The sequence below is a fragment of the Poecilia mexicana genome, unplaced genomic scaffold (genome assembly GCF_051168715.1).
Source record: "Poecilia mexicana isolate PSO_F unplaced genomic scaffold, ASM5116871v1 scaffold_14, whole genome shotgun sequence".
Taxonomy (NCBI): Eukaryota; Metazoa; Chordata; class Actinopteri; order Cyprinodontiformes; family Poeciliidae; genus Poecilia; species Poecilia mexicana.
The window spans coordinates 9136729-9161018 of NW_028263383.1; the positions used below are offsets into that span (position 1 = coordinate 9136729).

The window sequence follows — 24290 nt, forward strand, 5'->3', positions numbered from 1 at the left end:
TCTTTATGCACCGTTTTTTGTCGTAAAAGTAAAGTAAATTAAAGCTTTCTCCTGTGAAAAAGTAACTCCTGACATTTTTATCCCTGCTTTAATTGAGTTTTTCAAAACAAATCACCTATTCATTAAAAACTGGCTTACTGTTTCTCACTGTCAGCAACAGCAAGAGACAATGACACACTATCACTGGAACAATCACAACCAGGTGTTTTAAAGCAGTTTTCAAAGTAATTGTAAAGAAAATGTGTTTTTGTTATAAAAATTAGATCAAGAAGATAAAACTACACTCAAGACATCTCTGTAATCACTTGGCTCTTACAAAGACAAAACATCAGGCTGATACTGAAATAGCTTAACTGTTTCAGTTTTTTCCAACATCTAAATTTTTCTTAGGTGTGTGTGTGTGTGCGTGTGTGTGTGTGTGTGCGTGTGCATTGTTTTTTGTCCTCTGTGTCTTTGTGTTGCCGTGTGATTGGCAAACTATCTAGGGTGAAAACTGGCTCTCCCCCAATGACCGCTGGAAATACCAGCCCCCCTGCGAACGTGCAAGGACAAGTTGATACAATTGATGGATGGATGGAACTAGCCAAACAAACCCAAAAAAACTCATATATAACTGACAGTTACATGATGGTCGGCTGCTGCTTTGTTTCTTAATGAGCTGGGTGACTTGCTACTGATGAAACTGCATAATGCTCCAGAAAATCTGAAGGAGAAACTGCACTTATGCAGCTGCAACAATCCTAAGCGCATCAGCAAGTCCACTTATGTAAGGCTCAAAAAAAGAGACGAAAACTCAAAGTGAAGGTTTTCGAGTGGCCTAGTCTAGGTTGTCTTTCTTTTTTTTTTAAACAATTGAGATGATGTGGCATCACCTTAAACGTCTAATTCAGACTCAAAAAGTCACCAGTGTTAAATCTGTTCTGCAAAGAAAGGTGACCAAAATTCTGGGACTTTTTTTTAGTCACATTGGATTCTTTTTTTTTTTTTTTGCCTTAATAGGTATTTGAAAACTGCCTTTTGTCTTTTATCAGAACATTTTTGCTTTGTCAAAATTAGTTTTGAAAATTTTAAACTTATTGTATTTCATTTTATAAATAGTGGAGTAGTTTTTAGCAGCGTTGTTGTGTCACTGCTGACGGGTTAAAATCTGAACACACTAAATGTTTTTGTGTATGATTCCATTATGTGTCTGCGTTATTGCTTAACATTTATTCAACTACTGAAGTTCTGCAGCAGATCTTAGACATTGATGTTTTTGTTGCCCATGTGTCTTAACTTCTTTAAAAAGACAGTTCATCTGTATGGATACTTCAGGAACTTTTATCCTCAAATTTTGCCACAAAAATTAAACTTGTATGCCAAAACAAGGCATTTAGCTAGAGAAATGCTTTCAGCTGTTATTCATCATAGATTTGACTGGAATTAGCACAAAACATCAGACCTTGTTTTTTTGAATGATTATTGCTAAATGGATGCAGTTTTTGTGTTCCGGTTGAAAGCTATGTAATTTTCTGTGTGTGTGTGTGTTCTCAGGCGCCCATTCCCAATTGGAGACAGAGTGACCTTCTGTGGGAAAAAGTGTGTGTGTCAGCAGTGCTCACACTCTCTGAAAAAGGACAAGCCTGTTAAGATTCTTGGACCGAGCTGTAAGAACCAAACATGCACACATAAACACTTTTCTGTTAAACTCGTGGATTTAATGTGAGAATCTGACACAGTGGAAATGAATAACGATACAAATCAGAACAATTAAAGCAAAACAAAACAATAGTCAAGCTCATATTTTAAAACAATGGATTATTTAAATGCTGTCTGACTCACATTAAATTGGCATCCTGTTCCAATCAGTAAAGTGTTTAAGGGCAATAGTTGTTTTTGTTATTCCAATAAATTGAGAAAAAGTAGCCCTAATAATTACTTGTGTTTGTGCAGTTTTTATTGTATTCTTCTTGGTTACTTGTTTCTGGCCCAAATTGATTTATTTCTACACAGACAGAAAATAATAGTTGCAGAATTTTAAAGACAATATGAAGCACACCAGTGAATTTATCTCTGAATGACTCAAAATAAACCAACATGGTTTTGGTAGTTTTGGCAGTCTTTGACATTCACGAGCTCTGATTGGTGTCCTAGTCAAAGATGTTGTGGCATGACCTTAAACAGAGGCTACAGTATGTCTGAATTCAAACACTTTTTTAAAGATTTGTGAATTTAAGTTTCTGCACAGCAATGTAAAAATGTGTTGCCAGTTAGTTACTACAAATGCTTAGTAGTTATTAAGTTTTGGTTTGTAAAACTTTTTTTACATAAGACAATGATTGAAATTGGCATTTAACTGTGAGAAAAAAGGGAAAAAAACTGAAAGAAAATATTATTTCACAGCACTATTTGACTTAGTCTTCTTACAGATACTTTAAAAGCATTTATGGCTATTTTCCCACCAGAGTCAACCCGGCTAAAAGCATAGCTACACACCTTCAAACAGGGACACACACTCAGAAGGTGGCCTGTGCTCCAGGTACTTTTACAGTCTTATTTTGGTCGCTCCATCTGTCAGAAACAGTGCGACAGTCTCAACAGGAGTGTGGGAGAACCACAGCAGAAAGACAAGTGCTTAAAGGCATTATGTCCTTCCTCAGTGCTTGACTTCTCGCCTCTCCTGTTTTGCTCTCCAGACTGTGCAGGCTGCAGCCAAGAGATCAAACAGGGCCAGTCTCTGCTGGCTTTGGAGAGGCAGTGGCACATCACTTGTTTCAAATGTAGGACGTGTGGCTGTGCTCTCACTGGAGAATACATCAGCAAGTGAGTGGCTTAATCAACCCTTTATACATTACCACTGCTAGACCACACAGAAATGCTCTGCCAATTAGAGACACGTTTGATTTTAGACGGATGAAAAGCAGCACAACAGTTGCAATGAGCATGGCGTTAAAATGAAATTCTTATGTGTTGCTGGCAGAGATGGGATTCCTTACTGTGAGGATGACTACCACACTCAGTTTGGAATCAGGTGTGAAGGCTGCAGCAGGTACATCAGCGGCAGAGTACTCGAGGTGAGCCTTTCTTCCTGTGCTTGTGTTGATCAGCTGTAACATCCAGTAGTTTTTAGCAGCTTCTCCCCTTTTAGGACCAACGCAGCCCAGATCTTTGATACTCTGACTCACTGCTGAGTTAGGCACTGAGGACTTATTTGTCCAGCAGAATAAAACTAATACATATTTTTTGTCAACTCATTTTTGATCCATATTTGTACTAGGACAGGTTTTAATATTTGTTGCCATAAGATAAAAATATTTCTTCTAAATGTGTTCTTCTTTGAGATGTAGATGCACCAGTTTCACTCATCTGGTTTTTGAGAAGCTACTATTATTTATTCTACTCTCTTACGATGTCTCTGTGATAAAGTAATTAAAACAGTTAAGATTTTTTTTTTTTGCTTTAATGTCCTGATCTGTAGTTAGTTATTTGTATTAGTCACAGTAAGCTTAGTGTTACTCTCCTTACCCATTTTGCATCTTTGCAGTTTTGATCATGTTTTAGTGAACATATCTGGATATGATGGTGTGTATCGTAGGTTCTATAGATGTGTTTTGTTTTGATCAGAAATTATAATTTGTCACATTTTATATTTTCTGACCTCGAGGCAGATAAAAACTAAAATTAATTCAAGGTTTTTAGATGATGATGTGCAATTATGTTAAAATACGTATGAGATTTGGGTATTTTACAAGTTATTGTCATAATTTATTTCAATTCAATGCAGAAATTTAATTATACTTTATTAATCATTAATATTGCAACACACAGAACTTTTGTTATGCAGCTGGTTTTGTCAAGCCAACAATGTTGTTTCTAAGTATGTGGATTATATGCACATTTAATTACATATGTAAACACGTCTTTCCAAGATCTTTATGTTTTTGTGTTTTATATTTAAAAGAAAATGTCCAGCTTTCTCTCTAAGTTTTGAAGATACATCTTTGGAAACCCAACACAACTGCACTCTCTTATCTCCTCCTTTTTTCTCTACATGTTGTCTCTATTTGCCACCTGATGTTTCCTGTTTTCTATCATGTCTCTTATAATTTTCTTAATTTGTTTCTTATCTTTTGTCTCTGTTTTCTGCTCCTTGATTATATCTGCAGGCTGGAGGGAAGCATTACCACCCGAGTTGTGCCAGGTGTGCCCGCTGCCACATGATGTTTCAGGAAGGAGAGGAAATGTACCTAACAGGTAAGGAAACTGTTTGTTACTTATTGATAATGGGAAATACTGCTCTGAATTACACTGTTGTCAAGAAAATTTAGACATGCTTCCTGATTTGTACAGTTAATAGACTTTATGATCTAATCTATTAAATTAGATGTGCTCTGCAAAGATCCAGATGCCCATGTGTGATTCTGCAACTGACTGAGTGTTTGCACCTTAGCAAACACTCATTCATGCAATATATATATATATATATAGTTGCATGAAAATGTTTGCTGACTGGAAACAGGATCCAGCTTAAACATCCACAGAACCTGTGCATATGTTTTGGATTTGTTGGGATTCATTTCTGCTTGAATTATTGTAAGATTTGAAAGGAGCATCAAAAAATATTCACTACGATTTATGTGTGAGCCTACTGTATTCGGACCCTGCTGGACCTCAGGTAACCCTGGTATAAAAAAAGTCACTCTTTTTGTCTTGTTAGAACATAAAGAAGAGACTCTGAGCGCTCGTGACACTGGTTGAATGAAAATCACCAATCTCTGCTTAGTAACTAAAAGTGACAAATAACTATCAGAATTTCTTTTTTCTAATGTCTTTCATTTTTTCTCAAATCAGTTATTTGAGAATCTCAGTCATTTAGAATGGCATCAAAAACTTAATTTATTTCAATTATCAAATTCAAGCCTGAAACACATTAATTGAACTAAAACTAAAATATTGTAAAAGACCAATAAAAACGTATTTTAATGCAGAAAAGCTATGTAATTTCCAGCATTGAACCAAATTTAATTGAAATACACCAATTAATACAAATGCATAATGAAGCATTAGTGTACCATTTGGTAGATTGATTTCACAATTACACTTTTGATTTGATATTTTGTGCAGCTCTATACATTTCAGTGCATGATTATACTTTTCAGTATGCTGACATTTTTATGTGAAAATATTTTCCTATTAGTCTATTTGCTCAGAAAGATGTGCAGAACATTAGCAAATGAGAGTAAATACAGTGACTATGTAAAAGGTAAATCGCTCCATAGATGACTATTGATCTCACATGAATGAACGACAAAGTTGCACAAAAGCACATGTACACACTCCCAACATTAGATCCTCAAGGACTGAAGTCAGTTACCTTTTATCCTTCACTTGTGCTGCTGGCCTCATTAATCTGGCTTGTCTGTTGTGCCAAGATAATTCAGCATCTGACTGGATTACAGGTCTTATTTGAATCCGCCTGGAGTTTCTGCAGAAATAGAAGAACGTTTGATTCTTTGACTAAAACAGCAGAACAGATTTTATCAGGTAGGAAACTTTAAGTCGTAAATGGACTTTATAAAATGCTTTACTGGTCAGGAAGACCAGTGAAGCACTTTTACACCACGTTCATCCAGAGCACTCAGAAGCAGCACACATTCATACAGTAATACACACCTGAACAGACACATTGAGGTTAAGTGTGCTGCCCAAGGGCGCATCAACGTGTTGGGTGAAGAATCTGGAAGTGCTTTGTAACTGACTTCATGCGGGCCGTTCCTCCCGCTCAGCGGCAGATGGACCCTGCTCTCGATCAACTTTGAGAGTTAATGTTTTTTGGACAAATATCACAAACGTTGTAGTGACAAGCAGCTATATGAAAATATCATTTTCTTGTAAGGACAAAAAATATTTATGTTGTGAATGTTTATGCTCAATGGGTCTCTTTTGTAATTTTTTGATAGGAGAAAGCAAAAAGCTAGGAGATTGAGCATTTCTGGACTGGTATTCTATTAATTAACACTGACCTTATTTTCAGTTGCAGTTTAAATGCAGTGTGTTTCCTATTTTCTTAAGCAAGAGATACATAAATAACATATTTCTCATTCCATTAGATTTAAAGAGGCATCAGTTCTTTGAAGAAACTAAGAGGCTTTAATTTAAATACGTATCATTTCAGTTTACAAATAATATGTAAACAATCCCAAAATGGGGTAGAAGATGGTATACAGTTAAGTCACATGACTTGCAATACTCTGAGCTTTTTCAGATAAACCTGTCTGAAAACTTACATTTAAACTCCAGAAAATAAACTGAACATCCAGAACAATTTGAAAATGAAAAAGGCCATTGTGCCTCCCAGATAAGCGGGATCGAAGCAGCTGGGATTAAATGTGGATGGAGTTACTGTACCGTAACATGTGGCTGACACACTCAGTCGCCACGCAGGTTGACACCTCCTGTTTCGCCTCATTGACATTCTGCTGGCCTCCCTCTGAGGCGGCAGTAAAACTAAGCATTTGCATATTGCACTTTAAGTCTGTTAGTGCGTCTAATAGTTGTACTGTGTGTGTGTGTGTGTGTGTGTGTGTGTGTGCGTGTGTGTGTGTGTGTGTGTGTGTCTGATTCAAAGCACATTGAAACATTTGTGTGTGCGAATATGTGAATATATGTGTTGAAGTGTAGCTGTGGTTATCTGTGTGTGTTTTCTGCTCAGCTGCAGTGAGCTGCCCCAAGGTTACATTTCCTCCTTTTGATTACTTCAGCCATGTCGGAGGACTGAACAATCACCCTCGTGAGACAAGTCTAATTAGGACACACACACACGGACACACACACGCCCTTGCAATCAATCTTACGATGCATCAGTCAGTGCTGTCTGTACATGAATGCATATGTTTATTTATGTGTTTGATGGAGTTTCGCAACTATTTTAAGAAATTGTTTTTTTCAAAGCTCTGAAAATATTGTTTCTAAGTTTTCTGGGTAACTTTTAAGTAGTGGTGGGATGTGCTAAACATTTTTTTTAGCTAATTTAAACTGATTAAACTGATGTTGTTAATCAAATACTTATATTTAAAACAATGGGCACTATTTTTACTGCCAATAAATTTTACTAAATGAACCAATAAATAGACCTAAACTTTGGATTATTGGTAGGTAGATCAATTTCTACCTACCAATTGTGGAAACTGGAATGTTGCTTCCATGCTGTGGTCAAATAAACAATGATTTGTCAGATAAGTGACGGTTTAGGGTGACAGGTGACTGATCTGTAATTGCAAACAAACAATGTTTGTTTTTCTCTCACTCATTTTTGCCTCTTGCAGAAATTGTCAGCATTTATTCTGCTAATTTTGACTTCCTGAAGTGCAGCTCACCTTCCTGTCCAGTCCACATAACTGACAGCATCATTCAGCAAAATAAAATTCATTTTAACCTGATTTACATATCTCCTGGTTTATAAACAGAAATGTCAATGATACTGCCTGAGTTTAACACTGGATGTTCTCATCCAATCGTGTTTGAATATCTCTGAGAGTCACACTGCTGGCTTCTCTCACTGTTTTCTCTTGTTTTGCATAAAGGTAGAAGGATCTAAATGCAGCTGAGGCCTCAATGCATGATATCTCCGAGTAGGAAAACAAGCAGGGCATATTTTGTGTTAGACATACTTAGGCAGACAGTTTCCCGGTAAATGAATGACTTTCTTTGTAAAAAAGGAGATTCTTCTCATCCAGAAGATAAAGGTTCTCAAGGCCACACATCTGCTTGGCAGCAGAGTGGAGGAGTGTGGGAGGGATGGGGGTGCACTGAATCACCACGCATGGTTTCTGTCTGCAGTATTGATTTTGTGAGCAGGTTTGTGTGTGTGTGTACTTACATATTGTGGGTGTGCAGGTTAGATTTATGGTGCTGATGGTGGCTGTATATCAGACTCAGGATCAGCTCAGAGTCCGTTCTGCCAGCCTGCGTTGCCCCCAGACCCGAGGAAATGATAAATACTGATGTGGGTGTGTTACTGCTTTCTGGGGTGTGTGCCTGCGTGTGTGTGTGTGCGTGCGTGCGCAGGGCGGATGTATTAACATCATTACCACTATCAGAGCCTCATGCATATAACATCCTGACATTAGTGGTTTATTGTTATGTATAATCTGTAATGGCCTCCATTCATTTCCTCTTTCCTCTGCTGCTCTCTCCACCAGTCTCTCCTCTGCTGCCTCTGCCTTCTTTCCCTCAGGTTCCACATTGCTGCTACTTTCAAAGCAAGAGTTTGCCAGATCCATTTTTATGTAATGCACCATGCTGAGTTGGAAGCTGCAAAAATCACTTGTGTCTATATCGATTACTTGTGTCTCAGATTTCACCGTAATGGTGAAGGCTGTGAATGTGAAGCATTTTAGCTTGAACTAAATGATGGACATGAGTTTGTGGTGCATTCATTGTGCAACAGAAGTTCAATCTCAGAAAGTCAAGTTGGCTGTGTTTCAGTTGCAAGTTGGAAAGCTAGTGGAAGTTTGGAAATGGATCAATATAATAGAATGCAAGCAATCATCGTAATGATCAGCGGGGGCTGTAACAGTTCACTTAAGTCCTGGTTTGTAATGTGCCTTGGTTTTAAAGTCACATTTGGGTACGCTTTAGTCGAGACAAACAAACAAAAGTATCTAAATATCTGTTTTACTTTATGCAACAGTGAGCAATCATTGCTCAAAGTGGCTGTGATGGAATTGACTGGAAATTTGATTTAATTTTGTCAATAATCTGTCAAAAATCTAGTGGGAAGCCCCCACGAGATGGTTGGATGGAGTCACCTCAATGTTGTGTCGTTGTGTGGTTGCCTGGTGCTTCGGCTGAGCTACTAAACTCATCGCTGTTACAAATTATCTCCATCATAACTGTAGCTCCATAAGAAACCACAATGTTTATAAGTAGCAGATCTGAGTGTTGGGTGGGGTCCTCATATTCTTAGAGTTCCACATTTTAGTTTAGCACAGAAACATCCTGGGCAGGAGAAACACTTCTTTTTTTTTACCTGTTTTTTATGGGATCAACTTTGCTAACATTTTGTACACGTGGAAAAAAGGAGCAATAAAAATACAACAGACATATCAACACATATAAACAGTTTGTGAGCAGTGTAAAAAAAAAAACTATCGCTATCAACATTGCGGCTCATTATGATTAATTCCAATACCTTTACTAGACAAGACCAGAGAAATTACTTTTCTCTCTCAGCTACAATAAAAACATAATTATTTGCTTGCAGTTCTGGTTTGGGAGTTCTTGGAACGTGTTTTTGATGCATCTTCATTGCTGAGAAATTTGAAGTGGGCTTTGTCACTTCATTGACGTATGCACCATGGGAAGGCTTCTGTGTGAGGATTTTATATTAAAGCACTAAACTTGTGAAGTAGGAAATCTTTTTGTCAGAAGTAACTTGCTGCTTCTTTTCCTCAGGTTCCACTTTGAGCTAAAGAAGAATTTCCTTTTTGGGAGAATGTGGCCTTCACTTGTACAAGACTATTTGTGAAAACTATAAAAGTGTGGTTTCAAATTTTACAAAAAGTATTGACAACATTTTGTGTATGGTTTTTCTGAGCTGGATGTTACATTTAGCCAAAATTAGCATTAGTTTCCATTCTAAATCAAAGTAGAAAATAAATCCTGACTTTGATGAAGAATCAGTGAAGAATTAAACAGATTAAAGTGGGTTAACAAGACAAAATTCTGTCCAAACCAAGTTACACTGATTTGTGCGTATGTAGCTACATATAGCTAAAGATTATTTTCCTCTTTGTCTGTGTGAACCAAAAGGGCTACAAGCTCTGTTCTTAGACCAGACCAGCTGCCTCCAAAGCCATAGAGCCTGTCGCCATCATGAGAGAGAGAGAGAGAGAGAGAGAGAGAGAGAGAGAGAGAGAGAGAGAGGCTGATCTGCTCCTTATATGATCCCATAAAGCTGCATGGCTGTTGCCAACACACAATAAATAAAGCTGAGGTAGAATTGTGTATTTCTGTGTCTGTAGGTTCGGAGGTTTGGCACCCGATGTGTAAGGAAGCAGCTCGGCTGGAGAGAAAACTTAGGGTGAGTGATGCTCTAAGTACCATTAGACTCCTGCTGTTCATCTCTCCTCATTAAACACAGAATCTGTAATTTCTCTCTCTCCAACCAGTAAATGTGTGTCAACATTGTACAAGAGGGAGCAGCAGAGGGGTCCCTCCTTACCACTAGCTTCTGATTCATGTTGATTTGTTATTTTCTAATTTCCTTCAGTTGTTAATTGGGCTGGGAGAAACCAGTAGTCTTGTTTTCAGCTTTGATTAATTAGTTTAGTTTTGAGTTTAGCGTATGGCCCAGAATTTAACTACCGTGTTATGTGGCTTGTTTAAAACCTTCATTACCTTTTCTCATTTTGGTTTATGTTTTGTACAGTATGTATATTTCTGTTGACCCTTATATATGCAACTTATATTAGTGACCTCTGTTAATTCACAGCAACGCAACTCTTTTGTCCGAGCAACACATAATTATTAGGCTCTATTTCAGGATTCAGTGTTTTTGTTATTGGTATGACGTTATTATTAGTTAGTTTGAGGAAGTGCAGGGGTCTACAGGTACATAAGAATCACCGTATTATCTACCCTGATGTTGAGGATCTGTTGGACGGAGCAGAATGCCTTACTTACTGAGGTTACAACTGCACTGTTCAAATAATATTTTAAAAATTACACCCCTGTTTAAAGGATACATTTTGAATTAAATTGAAATGGGGAAAAACTATTTTTTTCTCATCAGTACTGTACAGATAGGCATCATAAACAAAGTCTCCAGCTGTTCTCTATGAGTTTATGAGTTTGGCCTTGACTGATGGAGTATCCAGCTCAAAATCACCTGATTCTGGTTAACAGTCATCGTCTTGGTGTTTTCCTGTGTTCAGTGTCAGTTTGCGTGGCTAAATAAAACTTAAAACTGCCAATGATTTTATTTGATTTTACTTTCTTCATCTGTTCTGTGGCAGACAAACAATGTTACCAAAAAGCAGACAGTAATGATTATGGGTTGTCCACAGGCTCAGATGTTTCTGGACTCTGCATGCTGTGTTGTTTTGGGCTGACTTTATGTGCTGTATTAGTAAATTTGTAAGAGAAAACAAAAGATAAAAATGCTCAATAATCCATTTCATGACGATTTTTCATTTGTCCATTTAAATGCAGAATTTCAAAACCCATACAGAAAATTATTTTTCCAATGTCTTTACATTGGAAAACATTTGTACATTTCTGGGCCATACACTAAACTCAAACTAAACTAAATTTGTGCTAGTGTCAAATAATCAGCATTTGTACTGATATACATGGTCTTTTGGGTTTTTTAAACTTTTTTTAAAGTTTTTTTTAACACCAACCATGACAAACATCCATTTTTAGAGGACACTTTTCAAACCTAAGCTCTACTACTGCATTTTCATTAAATAGAGACAGTTTCTCTTTTTGAAGCCTTTTTTGTTTACCAGTTAAAACTTTTGTATTTGCCTGGCTAGATGTACAGGAGCTTTTGAGTTATTGTAATCCCCAGAGTATTACTAACATTGCATGATCTGACCTCAAGCTTAAATTGCTCGAATGTCCATTCTAGGAAAGATTAGAAACTCCCATGAATGTTGTCCAGTTGTCAAATAGTCTGTAAAGTGATGCAAACGAAGCTATTAACCCTTCCCAAACTGAAAGGCAGCAGTTCTCTGTTACCCCTGGTGTCTTTCTTACTTGGCATTGTGTTGGCAGACACCCGAATGCTCCAGACCAGCAGAGTGATGAAACACTGAGCTGCTCAAAAATATCATGCATTCAATTGTCCACTTTCTTTCTTGCTCACTCTTCCTCTGCCGCTCTATCCTTCTGTTTATCTTTTAAAAAAATATAGAATGTGTTTATTTGAGTGGCCCATGCGTAAATAAAATGTAGATATTGTTTAGTGGATATTTTTAATAAACAATTTCTGAAATATCCTTGGGAATGTAGTGTGTTTCATGCCCCCTTGAGGCACCAGGTCTTAAAATTTACCTATTTACTTTTTAGAAAATAATGCATTTGTTACTTTATCTTAACTTAGTAAGAACCAGGTGATTTTTAAAAAATAAAACCTTACAGATGTATTTGTCCTTGATTAGCTTAAATTCCTCATGTTCTTGCTCTTGCTCTTTTGCTTGACCCAGCAGCTGAGACGAACCTCTGAGACTGCATCCATTTCTCCTTCAGGTTCCTCTCCCCTCCTCGGCTCTCCTCACCGGCTCATCTGTGTGAGTAACTGCAATCACTGTTGCACCAAAGCTGCAGTGCTTACACCTTCTGTCTCTGTCAGTGCTGCCAGTCGAATGTCACTCACACTGACAGAATGATCTGTCCAGCTACCTGTGTCTCTGTATGCAGAGTTTATGTGAGAGCTATTTAAATAAAATCCTCAGCTCAGGTTTTCTACTCAGGACTCCATATGTTTTAGGTGTGTGTGTGTGTGTGTGTGTGTGTGTGTGTGTGTGTGTGTGTGTGTGTGTGTGTGTGTGTGTGTGTGTGTGTGTGTGTGTGTGTGTGTGTGTGTGTGTGTGTGTGTGTGTCTGCCCAGGGTTAAAACCATATATGACATCCAGCAGCCACACATCATCCCTTATCAGGCTGAACATGCACACACTCGGTTCTTAGAAGATGCTGTGCAGGGACACGGCTGTGGACGAGTTCACACATTCACACAGAATAAATAAAACTGTCAATTCTAAGTTACATTGTAGTTAACATAAAGGAAAATGACTAATTCTGATTCAGGATAACAATATTTAAACTCTCTGTCCTCCTCATGCAGTCGTTGGGCTCCTTATCGCCATACGCTCATGTGAGTACTTTAGCCATTTATCCTCCATTTCAAATGACCACATTATTTTTATTATTATTATTATTGACTGCAATAACAACCGTTTGAATCTTGTATGTCAGAAAAGCACAATTACCAAACTTCTTCAGCTATTTACCCAAAAAGTCTTTGATTTACTGTTATCAATTATTTTTTTGTATTGTGGCTATGTTTCACATAAACTATTTTTATTACACATGATGTTTTTTGTAAGTTTTTAAGTAAATTCCAAATTGCAATACATTTGCAGTTTTCATGTTCATGTTACACAAGTGTTTTCTTTTACTTGTGTAATATTTATATTATGAAGAATTTTCTGTAATTTTGTAAACCCAAATATAGGATTTATATGATTTTGATTCAGTGACAGTATGGCTAAATTAACCATATGATTAACTTATCCCACCTCGTCTGTTACAGTTTGAAGTGTTTTTAAACATTATGATTACTACTGGCACTCTGAAAGTAAATGTAACCAAGGAGGTATTTCCTCATAGAAAGTTCCTTACTTAAAAAGATATACAGTCTGCATGCGCCAGATAAAAAGTCAAAATTCAACACTTATTATGAATGGTATGTTTTATTATCTTTCCCATTGTGAAAAATGGCTCAATGCAGGTCATATTTATACCTAAAGGGAACAGGAAATCGAGGCTTTATGAATTAAGCGTTTTTTGACACACAAGTCAACTTATAAAAGTAACGTTTATATTTAATTTTTTTTAATAGCAGATATTAGTCGAGCCATTAATTATTTGATATTTCCCCCCACTAAATAAATGTGATCTTTCAAAATAATTTTATTTCATATCATATATTTAGTATTATAATATTTTGTTGAGATGAAATAAAATAATTTCGAAATGGGTTTGAAGGTATTTACGATTCTTTAGATCTACAGCTGGAGGAAGCTGTAGAAATGTTTTACATAGGAAACATTTCTCTGTTTGCGTTCAGGACCTCTTGGACAGCGTCGAGTTGAGAAAGAGACTTTCTTCCAGCTCTGCATTCTCAGAGTCTCCTGCACATGGTCACCACGGAGGATCCCCGCTGCATTATTATCTCCCCGGTAACAAGAAAAGACTCACATACAGAGAAAGTATGGTGTCCCTACCTGACAATACAAGCTATAACACAACATGCAGGTGTATTGTTATTTCAAGAGAGCAGTACATCAGGGACGGACACATATGACTTTACACACTCATCAGATTGTGAGTCCTTTTCGTCTCTCATTAGTCTCTGTCTTTCTGTTTGGCCCATTAATGTTTTGGGTTCTGTCACTGCTCGCCTGCGCCGACTGCAGGCAGTGAGAGTGGCAGGAGTTCACCATATTACACTCAACCAGAGCCCAGGTGTACCACACCCACCTCCTCCACCTTCCAAGTTCCCAAGCATTTCCATGTCCCAGGTAGGCTCTGATGCATTACCCTGACCTCTGACCCTGTTCACAGACCAGATTGGGCCCATTTGCAATTCAGACTACAGTTGAAGTATTTGTGAGAAGGAACTTTAGGTTGTGAAAATGTCACATTATTATTCTCTGACTGTTTATCAGAAGATAATGCAATGATATACAGTGATGCCACTAATTTGACCACCTTTTTTGGTAACTGATAATCTAACACGTTACTATTTCTAAACCAGTTAAAGTGACTAATTTGTCATTGTGCATTAGTATTTTTGTAATTTTTCTTTGTAAAGATCAAAATGGTCATTTTGCTGGATGGTTGTGCATAGGTGCGGTGCATTGCTCTGCTGTGCCGCCTTGCGGAGGCAGTATGAACACTCGTTAACTATAAAGGGTGTGTAATAACTGCGGCGGCGCTGAGACACAGAGTGTAAGACCAAGAACACAACTTTTCACACTCGGATCAGATTTTTACCCAAGACACAGACTTCATCACTCTACAGTCCGTCAATGCACCATTAGACAGTCAGACTTAGAGAAACTTCCACCAGGTAGTGCAGAAACTGCAGGTGGCCTACAAAAGTTTGAGTTTGGTGCAAATAAGTGATTTATTTTTTCTTTATAAAAACATGTATTTATGTTCGGTTAGCTTAAGAGAGATGGTCTTTATTTCATTTTTGTTAAAAGCTACATTTCTCCAGGAGACTGTAAGTTAAACTGACATTGAGACATTATTATGTTAAAAATGCTTCCAGTAGAGCAGGCATCAGACAGGAAGGTTTTGTTGGTTTTTGGGTGTGGCTGAGATTAAATTATATACCAGTGGACAACATTTACTAGTAAGGTCACTTCTTGTACTGGATTTTATAGGTTGTCATAATTTTGGAAGTTAAATCAATAGGCACACAACAAATTTCAGATTTTTATTCAGAAAGAGGCAGAACTTTTTTCTCTTTTTAGTAGAAAATCATTTTGGTTGAAAGCTTTTAGGCTTTCTATCTACCAACTAATGCTAGCTAATTTAATTTACACTCTCCATTAACCATTTACCTATAAATTTAATGCTGAACTTTGTCATTTTATCTTGGTTCATTTCCCTTTAAAAACCGGCATTCTTTCACTGCAGTCCTCTCATTTGATTCCTCCATGTCATTCCCACTTCAGCCCATCTCTGCATGCTACATTTTTTCTCTTTTTGTTTGGAGATGCTTGCCAGCCCTGCATTAGCAATTGTTTCTTCCTCCGCAACAAGAACAAGGAAAAAAAAATGTTTTTGGCGCATGCTTTTATCCGAAATGCTCCACAGAACAACATGCACACATTTACCAGGCATGGTCTGCTGGGGTTTGAAGCCTTTACATTGGATTGGTGGCACTCCTTGTGCAGTGAGTTGAAATGCATACACAAATATTTAGATTTTTTTTTCTTTTTGTAATGCAACAAACCTTTGGAGATGTACTTTGACATGAATGTGGGGATTTCTCTGCATCAATACAAATCAATGCAGAACAATGATCAAGTTTATCCCTCTTTTTCCTAATATTCTATCTTACATTCCTCTGGCTCTTCCTCTCTTAAACAGCTTTCTTCGCTCTTTTATTTTCCTACCTTCCTCCTTTTTTGACTGAGTGCTGTACAGCTGTTTAAGTCATCCTCTCTGCATGTCAATCAGTTTGTCTGGATGCACAGCAGCATCTTTGCTGTACCCAGAGCTCCTACACAACTCCATATGACTCGACTTTCCAGATATTTTGACCCTTTATGTTTATTTTAAAACATTTAATGCAAAAGTCGACTGTGCATTTATAGAAGATATTTCCAGGTAGGAAGGAAGAAAGCACCATGTTTGTTACATCTATGGTAAATGTGTTCTAGATCAAGAAGAGAGCTCTTCCTCCTCTCAGACTAAGTCTTGCTGTGAGTCTCTAACTGTCATTTTGTTTTCCTCAGTGTCTGAAGAAAGCAACATTTATAGAAAACCCCCCATTTACAAAAGACAAGGTTAGTGAATTTTGTGCAGTGTTCTGGATTTTATTACCAACGTTAGGTTTCATTTCTGCCGAACCAGCTGATTCATGAATATGTTGTATTGTTTTCTCAGCAAAATACTATTTTACTCACCTAATGAAATGGAAAATGCTACGTCTTTAAAGTGGAGTCATCGGGTAAATCCATTTTCTGAAAGCCTCCACAGACTCCACTTAGAAACAAATTGTTATTTTGTAAGTTTGCATATATGGAGCCCTACTAAATAATAAAACATTTTTGAATCATGTCTCTCTTCAAGCATTACAAAACCCCCCAAAATAACATGTTTATTTATATAAAATTAATTGTATGGCAGTATATTATTCAGGCATTTTTGGGAAATTGGTAAGCAAATTTATCTAAACTAGGTCCCAGGTTGTCGAAGCTTTTTTTTAATTATATCTCCTTTTTATTGAGTTAAGTTAGTAATTAGTAATGCATTAATTATGGACCATGTTGATACATAAAACATTTTGAAACTCACTGTTCCAGCAATGAAAAAAAAACCAACATGGTGGAATTTAATATTACCAGCAGCTAAAGGAAAAAATACAACTTTCAATGTCGACATAGAAACACAGAGTTAGAATTACATAACATCACAGTTACAATTTAAATTCACAGAGGAAAATGTAGTTTGATTACTGAAAATTATTATTACTACTTTTAAATCACTGTAAAGAATACAATTAATCTAACTAGTCTTTCTCTGAAGACTAATTCGACTAGGACCAATCCTCCTGCTCTGATTGGTTGTTTTTGACCGGGAGCGGTGCATTTCTGCAGATGGAAATAGGAACACAATGAGGATGTAATCAGATCTTTTTTTTTTCACAGATTATCTGTCTCATAGTTTACTGCCACAACAGGGTGACAGTTTTAACAAATATGTAAAAAAAAAATATATATATATTTATAAAAGTTACATACTGCAGCTTTAGTAAAACTGGATATTTATTTTTGTACATTTTCTTATATTTCTCAAACCAAAATTATTGTTTAATAATAATATTTATGCCATATATCAGTATGAAATTATACAAGAACTGGTTGTTGATGACTTTGCCGAAACTAAATCAAAGAAAAGCAGAGACTTGAGGATGCAGGAAACTGACAGTTGTTGTCAAATCAAAAAATAGATGACACATTCAGCAGGTGATTTAAGAGATAAAATCAGCCGAGAGAAGCGTTGCCAAACACTGAGTTTGTAGGTGATCCATCAGAGCATGCACAGAAGTGGAGCCTGCAGAGTTACAGTTCTTCTGAAAGATCTCTGCATGATTTACGCCGGGCTCCAAAGTGCTGACAAATCTTTCTCTTGAGTGAACTGGAGGTTTGTGATTTAGGTTGAGTGGATAAATTTAAATTTTGCAGCTTGAATCATTTTTGCAAAGCAATTTTTGCATTATGGCAAAATATCACAACGAGACAAGAATACGGCCTATTTGTACTGCAGCTCATGTAAGAAGGGATTTGTGTGTCTTTCGACTGCGCAAACACTATAAAGCCAAATTGATGTAACTTAAACCAACACATGGCCTTTGCTATCTGTCACAGCCACTTTCTCTAATCTTTCTTGTCATTTCACTGAGACTTGTTACTAAAAATCAAAATGCCAACGATCCCCGCACTCCTATCCTTTAGTTAGATTTTTAGGTTATTCTGATAGCAGAATTATTGAAGTTGTGGTATTTCCCCCCCCTTATCCTCCTCCAGTTTAGCAGGAATGGAAACAATAAATAATAGTTTTAAAGTATGCTTTTTTTCCTGCCTTTTTGTCAGACATTCCTGCATCTCCAACCAACAGGAGTAAGATCAATGAGAATCTCATCAATTCCAGTCGCCTTTCCACTTCCAACTGCAACAGCCTTTATCACACAGACTCCAATTATTTTCCGTATGGTGGCTCTCCGAAAGGTAAATCTCCTTCGCTTCAACTCTCCTTACACCTCTGCAAAATTCTTCAAACAAAATTAAAGTATATTAAATTAGGATTTCATATGAGAGAAATCACGAATCAATGTATGATTGTGAAGAAAAAGTAAAAATGTTACATAGATATCAACACTTTATTTCAGAGTGAAAGGGGTTAAATACAAATGTTTATATAATTTGAAGTGTTTTGTAGTAAGAATTCATTTAAAATTAATTCATGCATTCACCGCAAGTTGTAGGCATGTCACATAATATGCTCGTAAAAGATGATTGTCTGTATAACATGATGAAATGTTACTAAGTTCAGGAGTGATTTGCATAGGACCCTGTGTGAGGATACGTCACTCCACAGGGACAGCTGACGGACACGTTACAGCTAAATGCACATCGTAGCTTTAAATTAGCATTCTGCTGTCTTCTCACTCGCCATCGTTTATCCCTTCATTTCCTCATCCTCCCTCCATCTTACCTCCAGTGTCCAGGGTGAGGAGGTTTTCATCTGGAGGAGAAGAGGATGGATGGAATCATAATATAAACAAGGTGAGAAAGTAAGATTGTTTCCTCGTTTAATAATTGAAATAAGTGTTAATATTTTATGAGTGAGCTAATTAAAAGGTTCTTTCCAACCTCACCCATTGGACACTGAATTAAAGTGAATCTCTCCTCTTTCTTATTGGCTAAATATTCTACCATCTGTAACAACAAAAATCCTTTTTTTAAGTCATCATTTATCAAAATCCGTTTTACGTAAATGTGGAAGTTTTAACATTATTTATTTTTAAATATTTATCAATATTGTGATATTTTGTTTTCTTCCTACACTCAGGGAATTGGCAGGATGATCTTAAAGGAAGAGATGAAGGCACGATCAGGGGTCCAGGACAACAACCACTGGAAGAGTGCGCGCAGCTCCCAGAGTAACAGCAAGGAGACACTAAACAATCTGGAATACAGCTCCCTTAATGGCTGTAAGTCTTTGTGTTTAATAGCTTTACATTGTGAATGTGTCACTGAGGGATTTTAAATCATCTGCACAATGGTAACTTTGTTGTTGTGTTTTGTTTGGCTGGCAGCATTTCTGCTGCTTCTTTCCTAAAAATTACTCAGAAAAATCCAGATTGGGAAACTGTAGAGTAATAAAGGCAGATATGCTGGGAATGTTTTTTTTTTTTTTTTTAAGTTTACTCTTGTTTATTTGTCTATATTTTGACTCAGGTTCCCAATTATGACATTCCCCTCTCTCTCCTATAGTAATTAATTGTTTTGTTAATGTACTGAACTGAGGACTTAAGAGCTTAAACACAGTTAGAGCTAAAAATAAAAAAAACATTTTCTTAAGCAGTAACATCTGAAAATAAACATTTCTTCTTTTGTCTTTTCTGTGTAATCCAGTCAAAATGTAAACTTAATGTCATAGTTCATGACTAATTCAAATTAAGATGGTAAATATAACACAAGCCTTAAATTCAAATTAAAAGTCAAATTAAAGCTTTTTATGCTTTAGAAAGTTCTTACACAGCCTTCCTAACTGAGAGAACATGCAAGTTTATATAAATATTTCCCTTTGTACATAAAAATGGAGAAAAAAAATTATAAAAAAATATATTTATTTGTCTCACCAATACTTAATTGAATTGAAACAGCAGATTTAATGCAGTAATCTGTATACCTGAGACTGGAAGTTATTTAATGACCAAAATATCTTGCTTCCCATTTGCATTGAGATCTATTTTTTTTATATTTTAAAAACACAATGATTTTTTAAAAATAATTATAAATCGGTGTGTTGAAAAGTATGGAAGAATTTACATTATCTCTGTGAATGTAAATAGACAAAGTTTTACTCTGCTAAACCTCTCCGAAATCTAATAGAAAGATTGGTTAAATACCCTTTTAGAGGTCTGCAATGCAAACACATAAAATCAAGGTTGGCTAACTGGGCTGTTCTTTAAGTCATTTGAGGGGTGACTTATGATCTTTAGGCACCAGTAGTCAAAGTAAATACAAAGCATGAATGAACAACAAAAAACAATATTCAACTTTTGTTTTTGTAATGAAACTTCAGAAACTGAAAACAAAAAACCTAAAGCAAAAGGCCTGTTTTTGCCAAACTAGTGCGTCACTTTTTTTCTAATAATAATAGCAATACTTACTTACTTATAGATTGTGACTAGTGTTGTAGAAATTTTATGAAGGAATGAGAATCTGTTTCAATAATAAGAGAAAGATTAATCTTAGTCTTTAAGTTTCTTTATTCGAAGGCAAAAGCGTTCGAAGACCCTTCTCACTGAGCGCAGTCAGGAGAAGAGCCCTGAGCAACACACATCACATAGTTATATAGTCACAGCAAGACAAAGACCCTCCCAAAGTCTGATGTTATCTCTACTGGCAGATGGGCCACAGAGACACCCTGACCTCCTCCTCATGAACTATCTCTCACCTCTTGGAAGAGATGATTTTATGGAGATGATAAGGATTTCAGGAGGAACTTCTAACACTTCTTTGTCAGTTCATGGGGTCAGGTCAAACAGGGTGCAAACTACATTTCACACATCAGTCCTTCAAGACAATTACCAGGTCAAGCATTTTACCCAAGATGTCTTCAGGTCTCTTCTGCCATTACGGCTGCGGAAACATCTAAACATTATCTGCAAACTCATTTAATGGAAAAACATCTTACAGAATACAGCAGATATAATCCGTACATAAATGGTAAAAAAGAATCATCAGTTCCAGCAAGAATGAAATAAGACTAAATACAAAATTTTCTATCACACTAGTACAGTACAGTTTCCATGTTTAATTATAAATTGTCCAAGGTCAGTGCAAGTGGTCACCCAGGACTCTGTGACACTTCCCCCACATACCGAAGCATCAGCAGGGGGAGTTTCCCATCTCTTTATTAACTCCTCCCTCAGCCTCACTTCCCTCTCTGCCAGCAGCAGCTGAAAGAACGACGCAAAGATGGAGTGAGTCGTAAAGAAGGAGCAGGTGGGAATAAATGGAGGCCAGGTGAGGAAAACAGAAACAGCGAGAAGGGTTTTAACAGAAGAGGCAGGGGAAGCAAATACAACAGAAATTGAATTAGATGTACTAGACAGAGAGGGGGGAGAGGGTATGAGGAGCTAAAGCAATTTGGAGCTGCTCTAAGAAGATGTACGACGTTCTCCCTGGAGGTAAATCAGGGTCAGAGAGCGAATGAAAGAAATGAACTCTGCGCTCAAGAGGCGTCACAAAGAAATGTCGTACAGAATCACAGTGGGTTTTATGGCGATTGCTGGTATTATACAGATTAGATTAATCCAGACTCTTTTGCACTTGTCTGCTCTGTAGACAGGCCTAATTTATCTGTGAAGTGTAAAAAGTATTTAGAGCATTAGAGGAAATCCAGATGTGTTTGGTTATATTTAATAAGAATAAATTCCCCTAATTTTAGTCTTGACCCTGAACAAAGGGAATCACGCAGGCCAACAGCAGTTATGAGGACTTGGGGACTCTTGATGCCAACAGTCCATTAGGCAGGCCCATTTAAACATTAAAAGGCAAAAAGTCAACAAAAAATATCTACACGTGTCCAAATGGAGTTGAAAAGCTCTCAGGCGTTGAAACCAAGGCTGATTTGGTATTTTTGCTAATTTATATTTTGGATTATATTTTGCAAATTTTGAATAGGACACCAGGGTTTCACAAGCAAACAAACGAGTATTCAGCTTTTATTTCTGGGCAAAATAATGTCGATGGTCATAAATATTGGTTTCCATTTAAATCTGTGAAGTGCATGTATCCCTGCACTTGTCAACCAATCTGAATCAACTAGAAGTGGACATTTTATTTTACAGCTGAGGATAATCGTTGCAAATATTTTGAATGTGGCAACAAAGCTTTTTTAATTTTTATTCTGTGCCTGCTATATTTTAACATGAAATCTAATCTGAAAATTATTGCTTGCTGACTTGTGCTTGAAATGCAGTTGCTATAGCATGCCTGCGTGGTAAAGAATAATAATTTATGCAGACTGTAGCTGCAGTGCTGGTTCATATTTTATATGATGTGTAGATTTTGATGGTGATTCGCACGATGATGCTTAGAGGGACAAATCCTCAGACAGCTGATGTTTTATAGATGTCCCACAGCAGCTCGGTTTATTACTTTCCTCCCACTGAAAACACTGAACCACCAGCAGTTGTCCTTTTACTTCCACAAAGTAAATGGGCAAAGTCACCAATGATGCCTCAGTTACAAAGATCTGAAAAGGCAGTAAAGTGTTTAATTGATGTTCATATTTATATAGCTCTAAACTTCAAAGTCCATCAAATAAAACACATCTGAGGCAGATGTTAATATTTAAATATATAAGATAGCAGTGTTGCAAATGGAAAAAGAAAATCACCATCTTCAATAAACTTTTAATAAAAGGATCTCTGTGGTGCTACTGAAAGATTTTGATTTACTACAAAAGTATTGTTAGCTGTACAACTTTTCCCCTTTTTTAAGATGCTACAATCACAAACTTCAATAATGTTTGCTTGGATTTTATGTCTTATACCAGTACAAATGGAGAAAAAAACCCACATAATTTTTCATTTTATTGTAGCTCCGGCTGTTTTAATTAGGGTGGTTGTCCTGCTGCAAGTTCAGTTTTATCCTCAGTCTCAAGTGTTTTTCAGTCTAAGTTTTTTGTTTCCTTGTATTTATTTCCATCCATCTTCCCATAAACTTTAAATTCTCCCTGCTGGAGAAAAGCATCCTAAAAACCATCATGCTGCCACTGATGTTTTTCACAGAAACAAATTAATGTTCCACTAAATGTTGTATTTTTGGCGGTCAGAGTGGCTTGTTGCCTTCAAAGTGGTCTGCTCCTTGACTTTATGCAGCTGCTGGTTCTCTAATGTTCTCTAACAAACCATCACAGAACAACTGTGTTTATATGGAGATAATAACAGTGCATCCAAGTTGAGTATCTACTGATTAGGTGACTTCTGGGGGCATTTGGTTTCACCTGACTGTTATGGAAGGATGAATAAAAATGTATCAGTAAGAAACTCTTAAACAATTCATAATTTCCTTCCTCTTCACAGTTTGCTGCTACTTTGTGTTGTCACCAAAATTAAGAAACATCTGTGGCTGTAATGGTGAGAAAGCTCAGAGGTTATTGCATGGTACTGTATGCCTTCCCACCCACTGAGCCCTGGTAATAGATGCCACATCCCCTCCAACCCTGAAGAGGAAATGGATGGAAAATGAAGCTGTTTGGAAGATAGATGGATGGATGTCTTTTTGAAGACTTGTCCTTGATTTTTTTTTCCCCTTAAAGAGAGATGTTTTAGTTGATTGCAGTATAAATAACATTTCTCCTCCATAATGTTGGATTTTTAATATAGTATGTCAAATTAATTTTCTGCAGTGCAGGCACAGTAAAGATGTCAGGAATAAAATCCAGAATTTCTCTAATGTTGTGATATTTTTTCCATCTTTAGTTTGATTCTGCAGATATCTGGGGAGAATTGTTTCTACTAAATGATTAATGGAAGTACATTTCCTGCTCCAGTTTTCTGAAATTCTGTTCATATTTACAAGGCAATCTCATTGTTGCAAGTGATAAGCAAAAATTACAGATAGGTTTGTGTCTTAAGAGTGAGAATCTGATGAGAATAAAACATCTAACCTTTATCTTCTTTCCTTCTCAGCCCCCAGATCCACTTTAAGTGCAGACAACGGTGAGTTTATGGTTCTTCGAGGCATTTTGTTTATCCTCAGCTAGTTGTCTCCCCCATCTTCTTCATCCTCTTGTTTCTGCTGTGACAGAAGCAGCAGAGCTTTGAGTGGGAGATTGTTATCAACTCGCTGTGCCACACAAGCACAGCTCAGTCTTTAGGGTTACAGGTGGGAGGATGAATGGAGCTTCATTTCAGGTTTATTTTTATCAACTTTTTAAGGAAAGGAAACCGATTCAAAATTCACTGACTTGAAACCGTGCTGCCATCTGTTTTGTAACAGCCCAGTATGTACAACATCAGAGTGGATGTTCACCAGGAAGCG

At 36.8% G+C, this 24290-nt stretch overlaps 1 protein-coding gene across 1 annotated transcript in view; it reads left to right on the forward strand.

Annotated features, from left to right (window-relative positions):
• LOC106917161 (actin-binding LIM protein 3-like) overlaps window positions 1–24290 on the forward strand; it is a 56037-nt gene that overhangs the window by 25980 nt on the left and 5767 nt on the right. Inside the window, exons 5-18 of the mRNA XM_088012606.1 lie at window positions 1534–1646; window positions 2676–2802; window positions 2960–3053; window positions 4146–4233; window positions 10005–10063; window positions 12192–12275; window positions 12830–12859; window positions 13835–13946; window positions 14184–14288; window positions 16239–16289; window positions 18099–18233; window positions 18727–18791; window positions 19078–19219; window positions 23939–23968. Coding sequence (XP_087868732.1) covers window positions 1534–1646; window positions 2676–2802; window positions 2960–3053; window positions 4146–4233; window positions 10005–10063; window positions 12192–12275; window positions 12830–12859; window positions 13835–13946; window positions 14184–14288; window positions 16239–16289; window positions 18099–18233; window positions 18727–18791; window positions 19078–19219; window positions 23939–23968 — 1235 coding nt within the window. The remainder of the gene's footprint in view (window positions 1–1533; window positions 1647–2675; window positions 2803–2959; window positions 3054–4145; window positions 4234–10004; window positions 10064–12191; window positions 12276–12829; window positions 12860–13834; window positions 13947–14183; window positions 14289–16238; window positions 16290–18098; window positions 18234–18726; window positions 18792–19077; window positions 19220–23938; window positions 23969–24290) is intronic.